Raw genomic sequence first — 23,332 nt, forward strand, 5'->3', positions numbered from 1 at the left:
CACCCTTTTTATAGAATTAATTTAACATGAAGGCTTCAAATCAAACTCTTTATGCATCTGAAGACAAAAGGAGGATATCTTGATCTTGTGAAGGACCTGCTCTGCCCTGTGAGAAAATGGGACAGGGAGATAATGAATATTGAATGAGCATATCTACTTCAAGCAATCATCCCCATTGACCAAATCCCATCAGCACACAAATCATCTGTATGGTTATGCTGAGTTAATTAAGATCTAGTGTGTGGAATGAATCGAGTCATGCCACTGCAAATGTCTTCAATCACTGGACCTTCAATGTCTTAGCTGTAAGTATTTTTACGACCCTGAGAAGAGGAATGGATATGATGACATAATACAGAAAATAATCACAATAAAAATATGTGTGTATACAGAAGACCAAATCCACCTGATGGAGAGGAAAATTCTTTGGCCTTATTCATTTCAAAACAAACCCACAGGGAAACCAAGTAGAGATAGTAAAGACTGTTATGTACTTCTGCGTTGCTGTTTGTGTGAGTGGAATATCATTTGGGCTTTTATCTGGGGAAATACTGTACCCTCTCAGGCTTCTTGGACTTCCACAGATAAGAAAAATGAGTGAGATTATACCTCATTTTTCTTCTCAATGCCAACATTTTCCTTTCCATTGCCAGTTGTAATTGTGCCCTCCAGACTTTTATACAGTGAATGCAGAAATTGGCTGGCCAAAGAAAACAGCCCTGGCTGAACATAATGCCCCAATGAGCCATTTGCTGAAGTTGTTGTGACACATGCAGGAAAGCAATTGTCTTTTATTGAGTTAAGTTAATTAAATAAGGAAATTGGTTAAAAAAAAAAAAAAGAAAAAAAAAAAAGGAATATGATCTCAGATCTTTGAGGTAGTCTCAATTTATCTGTAATGACTTTATCTGTTTAACTGCTGTAAGTGATAATTTATCATTTGTGAACTCTCAAAGCGCAATTATCCATGCGGGAAACAAATACTGCCACTCTGAGACTGTCCTCCTGTGAAAACAGGCACATAGGTCATTGGTCGCCTTTGTGAGGTTTCATTGTAAGACGACCTCTAGTGGCTGTAGTAATCATGGAAGGAGCAAAGGAGGACATTAAGTGAAGTAATGTGTGGAGTGACAAAGTTGGGGTGAGGCTGAGGTGGATGGGTCGGTCAACAAAACACAGGACTTTCACACAGGAGACCTCTGTTAGTTTCCCATGAGAAACCAATTGTTAGCTTTGTTTCTTTTATCCATGGCTGTTCCACAGTCTTATCAGCTATCTATTATTACCATGATGATGAAGGTCTATAGGGGTTAGGGATATCTGAGGGTAGGAACATGCGAATTATGTGGTCGTTTAGGTTAGATGAGTTGTTACCAACTCTGCACAGTCAATACTCACTGAACTTTGAGTTGGCAAAGAATTTGTATGACAGGCAGACACAGAGGGCAGGTGCGTTTAGGGCAGGTCCATATCCACCTCTTCCAGGGTAATGGTTGCTGTGCCAGGTGCGAGGTTCAAGAAGGTTGTACTTAGGTTGGTTTATTGCATGTAACGCACAACACCCTGAGTGCCATCTTCATTCCCTTCACAAGCCAGGTACACTTGCACCTTTGCAGATTGCTATTAAAAACAGCAGATTTGCAAGATTATAAGGAATATCGTAGAAATGGATGTTTTTGACTTGCAGCAATCTCTTTCTCTCTTCCTCTGTCTCTCTCTCTCATTTACTGTCCCTTTCGCACCATTTCCTCCATTCCCTGGGGAAAATGGAATTAGGGCCAAAAGTTTTATTTACAACTACAGAAAGCAAGCTGTCTATGATCTACTCTGCTCCGTGTCAGTAACAGCGGGGCACCTACTTATGATAAACAGTGTAGTCAGAGTTGTGTTGGTCTCTGTGTGTGTGTTAGTGTGTGTGTCTGCAGTTGAGCACCCTGTGCATCCCCACTTGTAGGTACATATTACTATCTTGATAATGCGCCAGTAAAGTAACACTGAAATACTTCAGACCAGTATTTGTTGGTCTATCAATCGCTCTCTGCTGCCTCAAGTAGGCAATGCACCAACAACGCACCTGCTCACACCTCATTTTAAGACCAACATGGGTGCTCAGATGGGACTGAGCAAAGACACTGAAACTACCAAAGACAACTGTGTTGCTTCATGACAGCCACGTCCTTCCAACAGATAATCACAGCCAATATTTTTGGCATTATGATTGGAACACACACACACACACACACACACATCTTTATGAGGACACTCATTGACATAATGCATTCCCTAGCCCCTTACCCTAACCTTAACCATCGCAACTGAGTGCCTAACCCTAACCCTGATCCTAACCTTAACCTAAACCTAATTCTAACCATAACTCTAAAACCAAGTCTTAACCCTCAACATGTGATTAGAAAGTGTCTCAAACAGTGAGGACCGGCCAAAATGTCCTCACTTTCCCAAAATGTCCTCACTCTGTTTGTAAAATCTTTTTTTTTGGTTCTTACTATGTAGCAAGTACAAGTACACACACACATACACACACACACACAAAACAGGCAAACAGAGCTGTTGCTGGTTTGATCCAAGGTCCTGTGTGAACTTGGCATGCAAGGCCTTGACCACTGGCATATATTTGAGCCCAGCAGAATGCACACAGCTATTTGTAGTTCAAGGTCAAGTTTACTGGCACAGTTTAATACAAATGCAGTTTTAACCGAAAAAGGTGAATGTATGACTAAAGACCATAAGAGACTGTGTCCGTGGCCCCTCCAAGAGCATTCAGCTTTGCTATAACAGCGTTAACAGCATTCTTTGTTTCAGCTCATTATCTGGTACTTTTAAAGCCCCCGGAGGTGGGCATATTTAAGTGTGAAGATGCAACAAAGGGCCAGAGTGTCACAACACACAAACAAGACAAACAGCATACACAGGGTGAATTATACAAGTCAGTTCCTTTGTTTTCTCAGCAAAACAGTCAGTCAGACCAGCGTCATGGTTAAACTTGTGGAACAGTCAAAGTTCAGTCAGGTTTCAGCACAAATACAACTTTGGTTAGGTTTAGGAAAAGATGGTGGTTCGAGGATCTTTGTCATCGTGGTTACAACAATAAACATACAGTTAAGACAGTGGAACGGTCATGAAAAGTTTCACAGGGGAAATGAACAGCAGTCGTTAACCTCCTCCTCCTAACGCTCTGTACACTATGTCACCTGACTTCCTCCTTCGCTCCTGTCATAATTACTGCGGCTGGCAGAGGTCGCCTAACAATAAAACCTCACTACGGGTCGCAATAAGCTGCTGCACAGACGACCTATGGCTCGACAGTCTCATAAGATCTGTGCAATGTTTTTTTTTTTTTTTTTGGTGGATAGAATCACAAGTCCAAATATTCTCTCCTGAGGCATCGACGTGTGCAAAAGTTTTTTAATTACTTTCAGCTTTTCAGCAGAAAGTTTCTGTCACCCATACAATCACTGAGACAGTCAGCGGGATTCTGCAGCAGACTTCCTCCAAAGTCTTCTGTCAGTTTTCCCCCTTTTCTCTGTTTAACTCAAGCTTGCACAGTCTGCTGAGCTCCTCCATAGCAGACACTGCGACAAAGCAAAAAGCAAAGAAACAGGCACAATTTTGATTTTAACTGAAATATACAGCATCAGAGATTGTTTTTTATATATATTTTCATTGGTCTGACTGAGAATCATCTCTAAAAAGCATAGTTTCATATGTTTATCATATGTATGTCATAGCATTTTCTAACACAGTGTGGTTTTTATAACCTTTTCTCCTTTGCAAGAGGAAACAATCTGAAACCACTGCATATTGTGTTTGAGATGTCATTTGAATACAGATATACCAAAGCATATGGTTTACAGATGGATGAAGGTTGTGATGCTTTGTGGTAATGGGAAAATAAATTCACTTGAATGTACACATGATCACACTGAACAGTCCTACTTACTGGCTGAGGAAGCTAATAACACTGTTCTAGACTGAGTATGGCACTGCCTTAAACACACTGCTGCTACATTAACAATGGACAGTGTGGTGTTGTCTTTACCACCACTGCTATTATTGGAGTCAGCTTCTCCCATTTAGGATTCCCACAATGCCAGTGTCATCCAGGAGATTTTTACCAGCAGCTGAATCATCCACAAAGGTCTCCTCCTCTCCAAAACAAACAGAGCAGTTGATTAAATCCAGTTAAAAAAAAGTGGATAGTGTTTGATGTTAAAAATCTGTGTTTCTTTGATGCTGTTTGACAGAGGCAGGACTGCTGGTATCCTAAACTGTGTCTTAAAACTGGATAAAAGTCCATTTTGAGCTTCTTGGAGACAAATACAACACTAATACATGTGCAGGGGGGTTATGACGACCAAATCAAATGGATGAATAAAATCTCAGATTTCAGAAAAGTTACATGTTATACATTTAAATTGCCCACAATTAGCTTGTTTTACCCACGCTTGTTGATTTCCACTCCCAAACATCTCATTGCCTTCTGCTATCATCATAAAATCTGTTTAGTACAGCAAATATGTTTGAACTCAATGATAATTAACTTGTATTTATTATTGTGGGGTTTTGGTAACCTGCTGTATCTGCATTGTAGAAAATCCCAAAGATCATACACTCAGCTACACTTTAACACCACAGTACAGATGACAGTTGGATGTAAACTGGTCATTTTGGCTGTTAATCTGCATTTCAGTGGGAACTGCAATAGTTTTAAGGTAGTGGTGACTCATTCAGGAAATTGTTATTTGAGTTTCCCTTCTAAATGGACATCATGATGCTATCTGGTTTGTGTTTTAGAAGACAAATCAATAACAGCACTGAGCAGCCATGTACTCTAACTGCACTCACCACATATTTCTTTCTTTCTGCATATCTTTGCAACTAGAACATTATCTTCTGCACATTTTTTTTCTTTCTAAAGATTCATTTGCTGCATGTTGCCTATAGTAGGCAGGTCACAGTAAAGATGAAATGTTGAAAAGGAAAGGGATACGACTCACAACTAAAGCCTTGTGCTGGAATTAAACTGGGGACATTGTGAACACAGCATACAGCATTCTCTGCACATTACTTCATGTTTAAACTACTAATTTACACATATACTAGACATGGAATGTCATTATCACTGGCAGTACTTTTAAAATAATGTTTCAGGCAAGTGTGCATTGCAAATAAGAGCTGTCATTAACATTTTGAATATGCAGAGACCTACATGGTTTTGTTGCTTGTGGCCACCAAGGACACCAGCTGAATACAAGAAGAAAATATGTCTTTCTACAGCAGCCAGCACTGAAAAGTCTAACAGTTGTGGCTTTTTCTAAACAAATCCTTATGGGGAGGTATAACCGGAGTGGCCCTGAAATACAAATCAGCATTGCTGTTACTTTCTGATTGACTCCTGCTGTTGTGGAAATTGGATGATTAACTATCACGAAATTGTGCATAACCTCTCTTTAAACCCCCCCTCCAACCCCAGCCCCCCCACCCCTGAAATTCCCAACTTTCCCAAACTGCCATCCATATGTCATTGTCAAATATGATCTGAGTTGTTGATTTGCTCTATCCCAAGGTATTAGTTCCATTTGACTAATATTTGAATGGAAATTGCTCAGTCAGATGCGTTCACCTTGAAGTGAGCAGAATCCATCTCTGCGATGACAGTTTCTGCCTAAATAAGCATTAGTGTGCGCCGCTCCTCTCACTTCAGATTGGACACTGTTACTGTCACCGTGTAAATTGTTTATAACCTTAGGGTTAAAGATGATCATATTTGCATACATACAAATGAACAATTTAATGTTGATGAAACTGACATTAGGGCTGAAATGGCAGCCATGTTGACTTCGTCCTAGGTAACCACAGTCTCTGTCTTTCAGAATTACAATGTGACTGTGTTGATGAAAACAGTTACCAAAGTGACTTCTGACTGGAGAAACTTTGTGTAAATGACCCATAATATTGGATTGAAAATAAATAAATAAATAAAAAGTAACTTCTGTTTGTTAAAGGAAGAGGTAATAATTGTACTGAGGAAGCTGTTGTAAGCGCGTCTTTGTTGTAAACGTAAGTGAATACTGCCAGATCATTTCGCTCCTCATTAGTCTTATGTCATTATCCTGACATTCTCCAAAAACTTAGTAAACCTACCCAAAGGTAAATGTTGAAATCTCAAAGCCGTCGTTATCCCAACCATTTACTGAGCAACAATCCTAGATTTGATTCTACAGATGCAGTTTTTGTGTAGTTTTTGTTTTTACTGACACTGACATAGATTTTAAATGTAATGCTCACACACACAGTCCACACACACACACACACACACACACACACACACACACACATACACATTTACACCACACTGAGTTCTTGTTGATGCCTTTCATATTTTCAAGGCTCTCATATAAGCTGGATGCCTTAATGCAGGAGGATTTAGCTTTGACCTTCAAGCAGTTTTTATGTTCATTACTTGTCGTCAACAGAGTTGCTAAAAATGGTTGGTATATTGACAGATTGAATGAGAAAAAAAATAAAATTGATAAAATTGAACATGCAGTTAAGACCCCCACTAACATTTTCCATATCAATGCATCTTTGTGCGCACACTTTTAATTCTGACACACGCACCCCAAGAAAGTCGTGCAGAGGTCAGTGCAGGAGCCTCTGATAGTGTATCAGCATATCTGCTGAACACACGCCTGCTGGGAACACACCGAATATTACACCTATTGATAACAGAGGATGTCTTAACATTCAAGTCATTTAAAGGTACCAGCTTCTTCAATAATTCATGCCCTCTCACAAGGCATACATTGACTGACTTTGCAAGACATCACGCGGCATTAGCAGGGAGAGAACTGAGATGTGACAAAGACCAGCACAACAATCTTAAGAGAAAAGAACGGCCAACCTCACATTTTAAAGCCTGACTGCAGATATCAGCAGCCACACGCTGTTACTGCAGCTAAGGCTTCTGATTAAAGTTGTCTGATAAGTCAAGACTGAGGCAGATGCAGTTATCTGAGATCAAAGTTGGAATCATGTGCACCTCTCCATGCCAGGGGCATTTAAGCTCCTACAAGTATAAGGCAGACCTGAATCAAGTTGTTATTGTATTTAAGAAAAAAAAAAGAAAACCCAGCCAGTCCTGCACTTCAGGCATTTAAAGTTAAATAAAGGTATTTGTTTGAATGTATTAGGGATTCTGCTCTCCAGATTTTACTGAACCATGATGTTTATCAGAAATCAGGCACGTTCACAGGAGAGATTACTGAGAGATTTGAGGCATATTTAAGGGATGGCTCACTGAACAAGAAATACAGGTAATTTTCCATAGTTTTGATTTAGATCTAATTGACATGAGAAATAACACAGTGATGTCATATTAAGAATAAACATGTTTAGATAGATCAAAGATTTTATTTTCAGAATTTCTGCCTTTAAATCTCTCTGCTATACTCTCTCTTAATTATGATTGAATACAATGTTTCCTAATTATGTTGATAAAAACTCCATTGGGAGCATTAGATTTCTCCCAAAATATATCGGCTGTTAGAAATTACAATTATGTAAACATACTTTTTAGGAAACAGGAAATCTCTCAAAGTAAGATCAGACTGTTATCCGGGTATCTTTGGGCTTACATGGGTTTACATTGGGGAAATTCACTGTACTAGTAAATGTTCACACTGGCAGAGACAGTGAAGTGGATGTGTTACATTTTTGTGTTGTCTAACAATTGAGGTAGATTCACTGAAGAAGCTGTCCCTGCGCTTTCACTTTACCCACAAAACAGAGTTGTAATGCACCAAGTGTCTAGTTAACAGTTTGGTGCTTATGGTAACTAAGGACATGAGATTGGTGATGGATTGACATTACAACCCATAGCAGTGTCTCCTGAAATAGCACCCTATGGCAGCAGGCATACTGGACCTTGGTTGTCATGGTTACAATAATAAACAGAGCTTTGCTCCTGTCATAAATACTATGACCACTAGATGTCACCTAGCAACAAAATGTAATATAGGTCATAATAACCTGATGCACAGACGACTATGGGCTTGTTTCCTACAGGAGGACAGTCTCATAAATACATTTAACCATTCGCTAGGATAAAATAATGTGTGCGATTACAAATATTGTCACAAAAGCTTTGTTGGACTGACCACAAATTATTATCTACTCATGATGCAGTAGTTCTCATAGTTGTATTACATTAGTGCCTGTGTGTCAGTAGAATCTGAGCCCACTGAGTGAGCTCTCTTTATTCAGTCTACAGGTTTTTTTGTTTTGTTTTGTTTTGTTTTTGTTCTGTATTGTTTGTTTTTTTTTTAATTCTTGGGTATTACTTGCTTTGGTCAGATGCTGGTCCATTGTCTGCTAGCTCTTCCCACCCTTGCATGATATGAATGAAGATTAGCATGGATTGTTTGAATAAACCACCCAGGGTCTGGTGCTAATGCGTCACAGCAGGAAATTATGTGAATGTCATTGCATGTATAAGTGAAATAAATGAGAAGCACAATCTGCCAGGAAGAGCCGGGCTACATACGGCTACAACCAATCAAAAAGACGTTGACTTAAGTGAAATGGCTTTGTTCATTTGAGCATGTTAAAATCAATACCCACCAGCCCATATTTTAGAGCACGGCTAGTTGATCTAGGCAGCATAGTTCAGCTCTTTTTTTTTCCTCTCCCTCTGTTCATGTTTGTGTGATACATCAAAAATGATTCATGCGGGCCGTGCAACAAACAATGCCATTCTAATTTGTCATTTCTGCATGCTTGGCACCCTCGCTTGAGGTGGAGCTTTGGCAAGGTCACCGGATGCACCTGACCTGCTGTAAAGTAGAACAATGAGGGTTGAAAACCTAATGCACATGACATGGATTGAAATGGATTGCAATCTTATTTTATCCTCAAGACACCACTGTGTGCAGCTGACTGCTGAAAACACTGCACATGCCTGTGACTTTACCCTGTTTCTCTTGATGAGGTTGTTATTAAACCCTCTCTCTCTCCTTATAGACCATTGATAGCAGAGGCTACCAAGGTGTTGAAATGACATCATTTGACCAAATGTTGCAGCTCTAATTGACTGAAGGGGGGGGTGTCTCTGAATAAGCACTTCAGCCCTCCCCTGCTCCTTGTACCCTTGACTCTAATTAAGACCACCTATCTTAGATTTTGCTGAGGTCAGGGAGGGGATTTAATTTAAAAACCATTAAGACGCGCGCACAGACAGGACTTGTGTTGCATCCAGGACAGATATAATTTTAATTAAGTCTTATCTTTGCCCAATTTCTCCAGAACAAGACATCATCATCATAATTCCACAATAACAGCCCACGAATAAACTGAACAACAGTTTGGTAAATGCAGTGTTTATTGCAGGCTTTTTTGAATTTATCAACCTTTGTTAGTAAATTTTCTGCAATTTGAATCAGAGATATTATGAAGGTATTAACTGAAATGAGACATAGACACAAAATAGCGTGGATAAGATTTACATTATATTATATTATATTATATTTATATCCATTATTCATATATATATATATATGTGTGTGTGTATATATATATATACATACATATATATATAGATATATATATATATATATCTATATATATCTTAAATGTGTCCTCAAGGTCCATTTCCATTGTGCTCATGTTTTTGTGCTCTGCTATTGCAACTACCAAAAAGTGGGCGATAAAATGTGGAGAAGTGTTTTTGTCACTGTGTTGTGCAGTACCGTAAGTGTGTTTATCTTAAAGAGAAAGGCTTTTATTGTGAAGCCAATTGTATGCGAGAGGAGGCTGATGAACACACAACAGAATGCAGTCTGCAGCCTGCGAAAACAAGCCATCGATACTTTCACACTTCTTCAGACATTTGATACCAGACAAGAACATTGCCATGTGTCACTTGCATCTTTCCCCAGTGATGGCATCCAAAGCTGTCAGTGCGTTGTCATTTGTTGCCTCCTGTCCAATATCTTAACAGCGTGCCAAATTGATGTTATGGTAAAGAAATTATCTTGTTCAGTCTTCTTATGAGATTCAAAAGCTGTCACAGTAATTCTGAGTGCTGCTGTTAGATGTGCAGCAAAGTGCCACTCTCATCCCGAGTGGCCTGCATCCTCTGTACGCATACAGATATGGACAGGGAGACAGTGCGGGAGCACATTAGCAAACAAGTGAATGTGGTTTGGTTAAGTTCAGACTCTCATTAACTCTTGAACACTTTCCCTAAAAGTTGCCGTTCTCCTCAACCTAATTATTAACCACGTGAATTGAGAATTTCAGAATAAAGTACAGCTACAAGTGGCTTCAGCCGCAAGTGCAATAATCAGGGTCCAAGCAGATCATAAATCATAAAATTGACATTTTCAGAGCAGAACACCAGATTGAGAGATTAAAATGAGAGAAGAATTTTGATTCTAAGCCAAGTCATTTTTGAGATAATTGTGAAAATGTAAAACTGACTGTTACAGTGGCACCTTGAGATCAGTGAATGTCATTTTTGGTGCAGGAGTAGTGGGTGGGATTTGGAAACCACCTGTCAATTTTGGTTAATTTTGATTTTATAGACTTTTTGCTGCAATAATACTTTTTGCAGAGAAAAAAAAGAATAATCAGAACAAAAGCAATAGGTTTCCAGGAACTTGGCTACATCTACATATAATAATAATGTAACCCATCTAGCTGGTGGAGGCCTGGGATTAAGAGGAGAGAGGGAGTTTAACAAATAAGCCACACAAAAAGGCTGCAAAACTAACCAGGTGCAAGTAGCTTTCTGATGCCCTCTCCAGCCTCGCCCACTGGCTCCTGAGTCTGGATACCAAATTAACCTCACAAGAAGCAGGCAGAGAGAGAGAGAGATGTCACAAAAGCTACTTCATAATAATTTCACTGTTGGGAATACAATTCTGGAAAACAAAACAAAAAAATAACACATCAAACTGCTTATCTCATCTGCATTGTCAAATGTTTTGGTGAAATATGTTTAAAAATTATATGAAATAGAAAATGTGCATACAACACAAATCACAACATCACTGTGAACTCACTGGTAACATTTGAATGAAGACATGTGGAGATATTAATGTTAGTTTAGGGTGATTGATTTCTGAATTGACCATAGTTGTAGTGATGCAAGCTTTTATCACAATTCAGTGATTGTGCTGAAAAAAAAATTAATAAATAAAATAAAGGAGCAATAGCTTGTTAACAATAGCTTTAGCTGGTTTTGATTTATGAATGACCCAAACACAGGGTTCAAATTGCATAATTTTATACTGGATCAACGTATTGAAATTCCTTTCATTATTTTTTGTCAGCATCATCTGTAGATGACGTAAACCAAATTTCAAATTTCATTTCAAGAATTGCATTAATCTGTCTAGTTTGTTTTGATTTGGCTTTCAACTTTTTTTGAAAAAGGCTGGAGAATAAGGCATCTTTAGAGCAGAGGACAAACAGAGGGTAGATGCAGATGAATTGAGAGATTAAAATAGCGACAATATTTTTATTCTAAGCTTCTCTACGTGGACTCCCAATCACCCATTTGAAAAAAAAATAATAATAAATTACATTTTACAAAAGCAAGGCCAGAGGGATCCCAGCAGGCTTTAAAGCGTTAGAAAAAGTTACAGCTATTTAATTTTTGCAACAACTTTGCAACAACAACTGCAAGAACTTTAGACTAGACAAAAAAGAGAGAGAAAAAAAAAAACTTTTCAGATCATGGAGATTATGCAGCTTTTAATTAAGAATGACAAAACAGTGCTTTCCAGGCAGCAACATTTCATTTAAACAAACTATTTCATTTCATTCTGAGGTAATTAACTTTAAAAAAAAAAAAAAAAAAGATTTTCTTAACAAAACGGAGGCCGAACAGAAATGAGACGGTCTGGTCAAGAGAGGATTTTTTTTTTTTATTTGTGTCACAAGTGTTGCAAAGCTGCCTAGCAACACTGAAAACATTTGCCTTTTTTTCATGAATAACTAAGGTTTTAAGGTCCTTGGTTTTTAGCAGCTGTACCATTAGCTGCTGAATTGAGCTGAAATTCAGTAGTTACATTTACAGTTGAAATCCCTGGGCCCTCTGTTGGTGCTGTTTGCTTTTATTACTGGTGCGAAATGAATCTTGGGATAGGTTGGGCCACAAAGGATCCACCCGTTGGATCCTTCGCAGCCCAGGAAAAGAAGGTCGTATTTCTCGGCCGCACTGCAGCTTCTGAAGGATGTGGCCCCTGAACAGTTACACAGCTAATGTAAGGGTGACAGCATGGAGTTGCACCCATGGCACCACCCATTCATCTCATCTGAAATACAACCTGGCAATATAAGCATAAAAAGTCAAATAATGAAGATCTTGAAACTAGACTTAAAAATATTCCAAAAACAAATTTTCATGGAGTCGCCTGCTCTACATGGTTGATAACCTGTTTTGCACCCCAGGTGGTGTTGAGGACACCTGAGTAAATGCAGAATAGCTGTTTTATTACAAGAAACCCCAGTGCAAAATGTATCTTTTCTTTTTTCTTCTGTAGGTCTGTGTCATTCTGTGAGTGAAATTCTTGAGGTGGCCGATAAATATTTTCCCTGCAATTCAATTCAGTGTAAGGATTCCTTGACCTGTTTCATGTCATGGTTGCCAAATAAATAGACACTGGAGTCCCACTTGAAGAGATTTTGTCCTATGGACCTCTATCTTAAATCACTGAAAAGCACATCAACAAAAACTGTTTCAAGTGCTACAGTGCAGCGCTCACTGAGATAAGAGCGGTGACTACGAAACCTATTAATCGAATAGTATTCTTGGCTCACTTTCTGAATGTGGTTGTCCTGAGTCTATTTAATAATCCCTCCATTTCTTTAGTAACCTCCAGGCCCCCCTGGAGCCACTGCTCAGCATCTGATCCCAACTATTTCAAGAGTGAATGATCTGTTCACTGATCTGTTCACTGTCTGTGTGCCATGCAGACTTACACAAATCAGCATCTACCATCCTGTCATATGCATGGGTGCTCCCTGTGGTGAAATCATTTTGAATGTGGGTATGTCACAAAAAGTGATTTATCATTTGCCATGTTACTAAAGCAGCAGTGTTCCCCTAACAGGAGCCATTGGACACAAGTCTGGGAGCCATCTAATCCTTGTGACTGTAGGAACACTGCAGGTAGCAGACCATATGGTCCTCACGGTACAGGCAAGTGATGCTACCTGGCGATTAAAAGAGAGGGAGGAGGAGAGAGACGGAGAGAGGGAGAGAGAGAGAGAGTGAGAGAGAGGGAGAGAGAGAGAGGGGGGGGGGGTTACTTCAGGAACTGTAGGCTACTTAACGAAGAGAAAGATACTGAAGCCTTTCGCTTTGAGTGTGCACGACAGAGAGAAAAGAGTGCACCGAGGGAGAGAGAGAGAGAGAGAGAGAGAGAGAAAAAAGAAAAAAAAACATACATACGGAGACTTGGCTGATGCATCTCGGCGAGAGCATCCATTTCACGGCGATTACTGTTTGAAGCGGAGGAGACGGTGCGCATTTCTCTGAGAGACACGGTGCTCTTCTCTCCTCCGAAGTCAGTTTCCTAGAGCGGCTGGCGGGCGGAAAGACACTTTGCTCCCTGCGTTTATCCACACGGACAGTATTTCATAACAAGCCTGTTTACTTGGAGCCAAAACCAGGTCGACCGCAGTTCCAGTAGGTTATAGCTCCCGCATCTTTGTTTGTGGAGTGGAATTTGCGGTCCGCAGCGCAAGACGCCAAAAAAAAAAAAAAAAAAAAAAAAGGAATAATCAGACGGTTCAAGTTTTCCTGGAAGTTGCGCAGTGACAGAAAAACATGGGAATTTGTGGCCATTTGGCGGTGCCTGGGAAATGCCTTGTCGTCCTCGGACTTAAATTGTTATTCCTTGTACCTGCAGGAGTTCCGGCCAGAAGCGGGGATTCTGTATTAAGGGACAACATCACCGTCAGACAGGGGGACAGCGCCGTCTTAAAGTAAGTCTTTAACTGTATTTCATCAGCACATCACTGATATGATCTCCCCCTGTGCGCCATGAGCACAGACTCCTGCCCCACAGCTTGTGTTGGTCCAAAAAGCGATTGAAGTGCAACGGTCCAGGAGTTACTAAAGGTCATGATAACCTATACAGACACGCACAAATGGCCGTTCTGATTTTTTAAAATGTATTAAAACAAGCCCAATGATAGTGCGTGTGTGCCATTTGGAAGTTATGGTGAAACGTGCAAAACTCGGTGTTGAGCCTCTCCTGCTCATTGCCCTTGAATGTTATTGATCCGGTTGGTTAATGTCTTGTTGAGGATGCACAGAGCTGAGATACTCAAATTCAGCGCCAGGAGGGGTTGTGCACGTATTGATTTGAGTATGTAACACAAATGCAATTATGACTTTAATTTTCAGGGCTGCGTTGTTTTCATTACACTTGATGAAACGCTTTGGAAGACTGGAGAGTAGACCGGGCAGCTTTTACCAGGGAAGCCTTCATGAAAAAATGCCATTTACTGTTAGGCTCCTATTATTAAACACTGTTGTTTCTGTGATAATCCTACTGGGACTTGTCATGATTTTAGAGTGGTCTTATCACACCTTCATCATATATATATATATATATATATATATATATATATATATGAATTATTACATCTCCAGTATTAAGCTTTTCCTACTTGTGGTTTTACTGTGTTTATCATATGTAATGCTTTTTTTTACCTTCTCTTTTCTCACTGTGATGTTCCTTTATTTATTATTTATTTATTATTTATTTTATTCATTTATATCTATTTTTTCTTTAGTATTTTTTTTTCTTTAATTTTATGTTTTCTTTTTTTTTTATAAGAATAGACCAATAGACCAGGTGTGGTGCTAGAAATCCAGAATCTCTGTGAAATTATGTGAGATAGGGCCCTGCTCCACCCACACAAATACACACACACACACACACACACACACACACACACACACACACACCAACACAGACTCAGTCTTACATTGTAATACATCTGGAAAATGTTTGAAGAGAAACATTTATTATAATTATTGTCTTTTATTAAGTGAGGACAAAATAGTTGAAACTAGAGAATCAATAAGGAAAAATTCAAGCTATAAAAAAAAAAAAGTGGGAAGTAAGCACGACAGAGAGTAAACAGGACAATCAACACAATCAAAATTTGTGCTCATTTGTTAGGTAAAAATTAGCCTGTGAAGCCTGATTTTCAACAGTAACTCAAATCTGCCTAGTATCACAGGTGTTAATGACACTCTTGCTTGTTTACTTAAGTATGACAGACAGATGTGAGCGGACATGTTCAGTTGTGGCACCAATGTGACTGTGACAGCGTGCATTCAGTACCTCAAGCTGTCAGAGCAGGGCAGCAGAGTTCAGCTGGCTCCACGCCGGCTGAGATGGGACTTATTTAGACGGGAATTATTGCACAGTCTGATGACTGTCGACTAAGACGAGCAGCTGAGTTTGCTGTTGCACCTTGGGTAGATGAGGTGGCGTGCTGTAGCTGCACCAGCTCATTATAGAGGAGCTGGAGAGGAGTTGTCCAGGATGGAGATCAGTTTAGTCTTCTCTGCTCTGTGCAGCCTCAGAGAAGTTAGTTTGTCAATCCTGTCTCCTCCATTAGGAGGACTTGTTAAGCAGTCTGTTGGATGCACTGAAACTATCCATTTCACTCTGGACGGTGACAGGCGGAAATCCACTTCTTGCTGCTTTGTCAGGCTGATGTAGAGCTGCACGTGGCTGCCCCCTGTAGCAGCTGACAGGGCTCGTTTGGCAGCTTCGAGCCCTCCTTTTCTTTGCCTGACCTGTGTGCCCCCGCAATAGAGGAGTCATCAAAGAAGTTGTTGGCGCTGCCATGACCCTGAGGTGAATCTTAAAAGGAAAGGTGTAGAGAGTGAGCTCCAAAGCTGACAATAGAGTTTCTCGGGGCATTCCTGTGCTGCTTCACAGTCTATCAATACACTGTCCTGGAGGAAGATGAACTGCTGTCTGTCAGTGAGCTAGACAGTCCCTAAACCGTTCTATCCACCTGCATCGCTTTGAGCTTCTCCCCAAGCAGGAGGGGGCTGGACGGTGTCGAAAGCACCGGAGAAATCAAAGCGCACCATTCTCATCCTGCTTCTCAGCTTCTGTGGGTGGGAATAAGGCCAGTGGTGCTGCTATATGATAGCATTGTCCTCACATTTAACAGCTCACTGCTACATGCCCGGAGCAACCTGATGCTGACTCTGTGAGGACCCCACTGCTTATTCTGTGAGGAGCCTCTCTAACTCCCTCATCACCCGAGTGGCAGTAATGCAGAGAACTGGAAGGTCAGCGGCCTGGTGAGGCTTGGACTTGGGGAGGCGGGCCAGGGGCAGGATGCCTTGGAGAGTATTACTGTGGTGTAGACCTCTGTTAGAATCAACATTATATGAAAACTAGACAGGCTGGAATTGGCAGGCACTACATTATTGTCTGTATTTTTATCTGAATATTTTATGGATGAAATAGCAAGCTTGAAACACCTAGTTTTGAGCAGGATGCTCCTGTATTTCCAAATAAATTACTGTATTTGTGTTTGGAACCAGCATTTTGCCACATAATAATTGGCTCTAATATATGTAATATTGACAATGCTGCTGTTTAGAAGAGAATATGCCACATTGCCATGCTTTTCCCAACATTTTCCTGAGGTAAAATGACTTCAAGTCATCAGTGTAGCGGTTGCCCTACAAAAAGAGATTCAAACATTGATACACAGGTGTCATTCCAGTCTGGTCCCGGTAAGCTTTTCTATCTCACATCAGGAGTGGAAAAGTGGTGCTGTTAGCCAACTCACAGAAGCCTGTCAAGGGTTAAATGCTTTTAGGCCAGGGAAACTGCAACATTAATGTGATCCTGACAATATGTTTTTAATAAATGATTGTTGCATCTTAGTGATTTCCTGTAGCTGGCAAGAATCCTGGGGTGGTTACTTTATTTCTACAGGGCTGTATTATTTAGACAGTCAAGGGCAACACAAAGCAGCATCATTCTCACATAAAGAAAGCCACTGGCAACAGGAAGCTAAGCAGATGTGAGCAGCGGAATAATTAGCATTCTTTGACATAGCTTTAGTGGCAATGTTATTTGTCTTTTTTCCAGAATTGAAAAGTAAAATGACTGAGTGACACAGTCAGAGGAATGAGAAGCGGACTTTTGAGCCATTACCTCATGAGCATGTGTACATGGACCTGGAATTTTCAGGTTGTAGTGATATCATTTATATCCTGACCGTCTATGATTTTTCTGAATAACTGATTCTGATTGGCTGTAATGTTGTCAATGTTTGCATCAGTGTGGCAGTTATAATAAATATCTGATTGTAATTAGCTGAGAGGTGGGAGGTTGAAATTGTGGCAGAATGCAGCCGCGTGCATTTCAGTAAATGACTCGTGGTGATAAGGAATAAGTTAAGTGGTGCTGTTGTGGAGACTATCCTCCTGTAAAAAACAAGCCCACAGGTCATCTGTGCAGCAGGTTATTATCATCCATAGTTACGTTTTGTTGTTTGGCAACATCCAGCAGTCACAGTAATTATGACAGGAGCAAAGGGAAAAGTGCAGTGACGTAGTTTATAGAGACAAAGTCACATCAGGAGGAGGTTGTGGTGGATGAATGAGTCAACCAAACACAGGAATATGACACAGGAGAGCGGTGTTCGATTCCCTTGTGAAAGTAGCAGTTTATGTTGTTTCTATTATCCATGACTGCTTGACAAAGTTAACCATGTTGTTATTATTGTAACCATGACAACAGAGAATGTCTGCTGTTGAGGAAGTACTTATTTTAACCCAAATCACTATCTTTCCGCAGTCCTAACCAAGCCATGACCATTAGTGTAGTATCCATGACAACCAAGGTCTGGTACGCCTGCTGCCATAGGGCCGCTATTTCAGGAGACACTCCCATAGGTCGTATTAGAGGGTTGTGGTTGTTAAGGTTGGAGGACTGGTTGGTTGTGTGATATGAGCGAGATAATATAGCAACATCTCATCAATATATGTCCTGTCCTGTTATTATTGTTATTACCAGGTCTGGTCTGGTCCAAATTATTACTGGAGCCAAGACAAGGTTATTATTAGGTCTTGAATCTAGTTGTCAGTCTATGGAATACCACATTCATATTTGCTGTGTGGGGAGGTGGAGGGAGGGAGCTTTGACCTGTTTATAAAATAAAATGAATCAACATACAGGTACACTAACCTTGCATGTTTAAACAGGTACAATTAACAACCTGTGATGGCCGAGAGCAGCCAAAGAAGCACTTTACTGCAGGCGTTCAGGCTTTTTACTGGCTTGGCAGCTTGAACACATGGAGGTTGTATACCTCACCCACCATCCATTAATGTACAGTCACATTAGTCATCCTGTTCCCAACAATGTACCTAGCATGGCTATAAACTGTAATGCGATAATAAAATGAGCAATCTATCATCTGAACTTACGTATTACTATTAATTACTTATTATTTAGAGGAAATATGAAATAAATGGAAGTTGAAGAACACAGTGGTCTGATTTATTGTTGAACAACAAATTGATTTAAATAAGGAAGAATTATTAGATATATTACGTTTATATTTGAGTAAATAAAGAATATGTGATTACACAGACAGGTTACATATCTCCAATTCTGAGAAACTGGTCTGAGACTTCTGGACCCCACTCAAGCAGTCACTGAGAAATTAATGAATGGTTTAATAATGTTGTGCAAATATTCTCAGGTCACTTTGACCTTATGGGACCTGTCCGTTTTTAGGGGTTATTGGTCACAGCACTTCTCCTTCCTCATCCTTGCCTGCACAGACAGTTTGACAGTAAAGTCATGAATTGGTTGTTTAGGACTGAGCTGCTCTGCCTGGTAGCCACAGTAAGAACTGTGTTTTATTCCTCCCCTCTAAACGAGCCACTGCTAGCACCCAGGAGAGCGGCACCAGACCCAGACAGAAATCTCCTCATCCTGTTTCCTTAAAGCTAGCTCTCCACAGTATTGTAGGACAGGTCAATATCAGCTGAAGGCCGCTGCTTTGCCTCAATGCCACTGGCTCCGCTGCTATGTCACTGACAGGCTCTTTATAATTTGGCTCCCTGTGGCCCTTCTCCCAGGTGGACAGAGCAGCAGATATGGCTGAGGTGATGTGCGGCTGAGCTGCACAGTCTCTGTCTTCACCTTGTAAACCAGAGAGCGGAGAGCCAAGTGGCAACTGATGGCAGGCTGGTCTGAGTAAAGGTGCAGTCACACCAGAGTTCTCATCCCTTTCCTTTGTTCCAGAAGGAAATGGAGGAGTGTGATATTGTTGCAGCTGTAGCACTGCTTTTTCTCATCCTGTGATCCACCTGTTCTGTGTTGACTGATTTTCGCAAGCAGGCATGTGTAAGGACAGGCTGATGCATCAAATTCAGGGTCAGCAACTTTTCCTACTGTCAATTTCAGAAGTAGACATTGGAGATGTTGGGGGCAGTGGAAGTGGGGCTCCAATAACCAATAGTGGGCAAGAGATTTTGGCCCAAGGATAACTTCATCTGTTGTCTTGTTCTTTTTGAGTTTGAGGACATTTTTTATTTTTTTTAATGACCTCCTTCAGATATTTAACTTGAAATGCTGAACAATGGAAGGGAAATCAAACAACATTTATCAAATTAAACAGCAAATAATTACATCAGGGCTGAAACGATTATTAAATATTTAAAAAAAAAAGAAAAGATTAATCGTTTAATCATTTTCTACTTGAAAAGCACTTTTTTCATATTTCCATTTTATGGTTCGACCTTCTCTGATATGAGGACATTCTGTTTTCCTCTGATTTAAGTCATTGTAAAATAAATGTCTTTTGAACTAACTGTTGTTAGTTGACATCTAGTGGTCGTAGTATTATGACACGAGTAAAGGGAAAAGTGTGGTGACGTAGTTTTTTAGAGCGACAAAGTCCACGTCAGTTATTATTGTAACCATGATAATTTGAGGTCCAGTATGTCTGCCGTCGTAGGGGCACTATTCCAAGAGAAACTCCCATGGGTTGTATCAGAGGGTTAAAAAAAAACACCTGTGTGGTTGTTCAGGTTGGAGGAGTTGGTGGGTAACTATGACGCATCTGAAGATGTCATCTTGAAATGTCAATCACAAAAGTGATTCATAGTCTAAAAACAAAAAAATAAAAAAAGATTAATTGATTAATCATAAAAAGACAGATTTATAGATTGTCCTCTGAACTGGTTTAGTAGCTTTGAATTGACTGTGATGTAATATTATAGTATAATATGTTAAATGCAGTTGCAAAAGCATGCAAACTAACAACATTGCACAGTCACAACAGTTCAATGTATCTGATACCTCTGTACCTAAAGAGGCCAATTCGGGCTCAAAACAATGTCGTTTTTTTTTGTTGTTTTTTTTTTTCTAAATGTAAACTGTTTGGGGTTCTAATATGCATTAGTCAGGACTGTTTATATTTAGACACCAAATGGATACATATTTATATTTGAGGCCACTGGAAGCAGATGTCACTTTGATTCATGTCTTATCAATTTCAAGCCCAGTGTTTTTCATATCTCACTTAGAAGTGATGAGAAGTACTCGCCTCTAATGAGCAGGTAGGTATTATTTCCAGCTCTGATTTTATTGTATCTGCACTCAGCGCTTATTAAACACACTCCCTTGAAATATTGGGTGGTGATAAGCAGGGTCTTCTGATTGAATGGCTGTTTTCAAGTCAAAAGAAATAAAACAAAGGCCCATCCATAATTGCAGCCCTTTCACAAAGTAGTTGGAACCATGGCTCTGTGTGTTATTCAGTAGAAAATGCCATTAAATCTGTGAGGCTTTCTCTGATTTTCAACAAGAAACCAAGGATAAGTGTTTGCTTTTATCACATTCTGTACATCATTTTGCTTATAGCTTATGTTTGGAAACCAATAGCCTGAAACAAGAAAAAAATGTGAGCCATAACAAAAGTTGAAAGACTAAGAAACTGTGATATTCTTATGTTCTCTCCCGCTGTCTTTTTCTTTCTCTCAAATCAGAGCTCACACACAATGCCAACACTTTATTTTTTTCTTGAAAAGATGAAGGTTTTAGAGTATGTGAGCCACATTAAATAATTCAGAGCAAAGCAATCTGCTGCTTAGAATAGGTCTCCACAGGTCTGTGTAGCTAGACTAGGAGTTTTGAGTGGTAGGCTTCAAACTGGCCTCATTTATCTGCAACTCTGAATGGATTTTTTAGAAACATCAGCTAAATTGTGCAGAATTACTTGAAGATGGGTCAATACAAGTTTCTTTGTATTTATGTTGCATACTACACTGCCTTGATCTATCTGCAATCTTTCCATAAAGAACTAATGGTATTTGCTTTTTTTTTTTTTTTTTGCATATGTTTCTTTTCTTTGGATCAGTTGATCATGACTTCAAGTTGCACCTAACTAGCTCCCGTCTCTCGATTTAATTGTGCTTCAGACATTGACCCGAAGCACTGCAGTGCACCCCAACTGCGATGATACGTAGTTAGTTGCAACTAAAAATGAGATCCGGCTCATGGGCAGACAAGGGCATCTTTGCAAAGGGAAGCCTAAGGGGAGGATAATAGGAATGGATATGGTGAGCTTTGTTTCTTTGTTCATGATCTTACAGTGATGTATCGTTTTGACCAGTGCTTTCCAGAAAGCCACACAGTCATGACAAAAGAAGCCCTGATTTTCCCTCTCCACTCTAGGCAGTTTCTGTACAGCCTAATAAAAACAAAATATCAAAGAAGCCCAAGGACAGAACACAATCCTCTCTTCGCTTGCTGAAAAGTGGAAATAGTTATTATAATTTTTTTTTTATCACATACATAAAATGAAGTGATCTAATTGCAAGAAAAAAATCACTCTAAAAGAAATAATCATGCAATCAGATGCATGTTTTTTTAATCATTATCACCCATATATATTTCCATATATTCACCCTAAAAACATGGGTCTGCTGAGTTTACTTATAAAGCAAGGGCCTTGGATGTTTTCCTCTCTGCACACACACATACCTCCTCCACCTTAAAATCCTTACATAGCCACATATTATTTATATATTTATTGTTCCCTCAGCCCTCCTGTCTTTTTATCCTGTTCAGCAACTGCTAGTTTTGATCTCCGTGGTCTCAGAAGTAGGTGCACAGAAACCGAAAGTATGCACCACTGCAAATGTATTTTATTTCCGTGGCCAGAAACAGATATATCCATCATAAATACAATCAAAATTGAATTTAAAAAAATAAATAAATAATCTTTCCGTGAAATTCAAGTATTTATGACACCCAACTGTATACACTGCAGAATGAGCAAACACCAGCGTATTCAGCAACAGTGGAGAGCAGGTGTAAGGCCTTTCTCTGTCACCTGTACCACCTATCACTGAGGTCAGTGGTTAAATGCAATATAAGATTGAAGTGAAGGTAATGTAACACAGTGAGGCTGTTAAGTTCAAACTTTCAAACCAGCCTAATGATCACAGTGTGTTCAAATGACTGTAGCTCACTGCATCATGTAATACTTACTTGAGGATGGGGGTCTGGTTCCCATGTGCTGTTCTTCAGTAGTCCACCAGGGTTGCATCAGTCTTCTTCTACCATTCCCCAGACATCCATCTTACACAGGTTGGATTTCAGCATCTTTGTGTTCTCGTAAATCACTGAGATAGCCATTAATTTTTAATATCCAGAAACCTATGCGCCGTGCTGCAATCCAACTAGATCCTCCACTTCTGAGAGCTGGCCACATCCATTACAGCCTGTCTTTGCTGTCCCCTTCTCTGTGCATGTTTGGCTGCACTTTTCTGATGTCATTAATACTCATCAGTAACACCTTCCATTCATGCCACATTCTGCCAGGCAATTTACACTCCACTACTTGAACTCCCCTACCTACTTCTCTCTTTTTAGGACATCCCCATCCCTCTTACTCTTCTAAATCTGCACTTATAGCCCAGCGCTTTCTCTGTATGGGCTAAAAAGTAGCCACAGAGTTTACCTAAAGCTGTGAGCGCACATGATCCTTGAGTCAATCATACTGTGCTTGTGACTTCTGACCAAGAAGGACCAAGTCTGTTCAAGTCCAGTCCAGGTGCTGTTAATAGTAGGGTGGTAAAGTTTGTTTGGTGATGACGGATTTTAATTGTTTTCTTTCTGGTCAAGTAGCTTCTGTTTTATATATATATATATATATATATATATATATATATATATAGTTCTCATACTATAAAGTGGTAAAGCATTCAATTCGATGCATATCAAAGCTT

The 23,332-nt window shown here is 39.8% G+C and overlaps 1 protein-coding gene across 2 annotated transcripts in view; it reads left to right on the forward strand.

Moving 5' to 3' along the window:
* opcml (opioid binding protein/cell adhesion molecule-like) overlaps nucleotides 1-23,332 on the forward strand; it is a 292,619-nt gene that overhangs the window by 108,977 nt on the left and 160,310 nt on the right. Inside the window, exon 2 of one of the 2 annotated variants that reach the window (XM_071460453.1) lies at nucleotides 13,938-14,013. In XM_071460453.1, the coding sequence (XP_071316554.1) occupies nucleotides 13,938-14,013 (76 nt within the window). Of the gene's footprint in view, nucleotides 1-13,233; nucleotides 14,014-23,332 lie in introns of those variants that run through there. The other variant, XM_071460452.1, reaches the window with a different exon arrangement.

The sequence above is a fragment of the Trachinotus anak genome, unplaced genomic scaffold (assembly GCF_046630095.1).
Source record: "Trachinotus anak isolate AG129_WGS33_773 ecotype Australia unplaced genomic scaffold, CSIRO_AGI_Tana_v1 ptg000024l, whole genome shotgun sequence".
Lineage (NCBI taxonomy): Eukaryota > Metazoa > Chordata > Actinopteri > Carangiformes > Carangidae > Trachinotus > Trachinotus anak.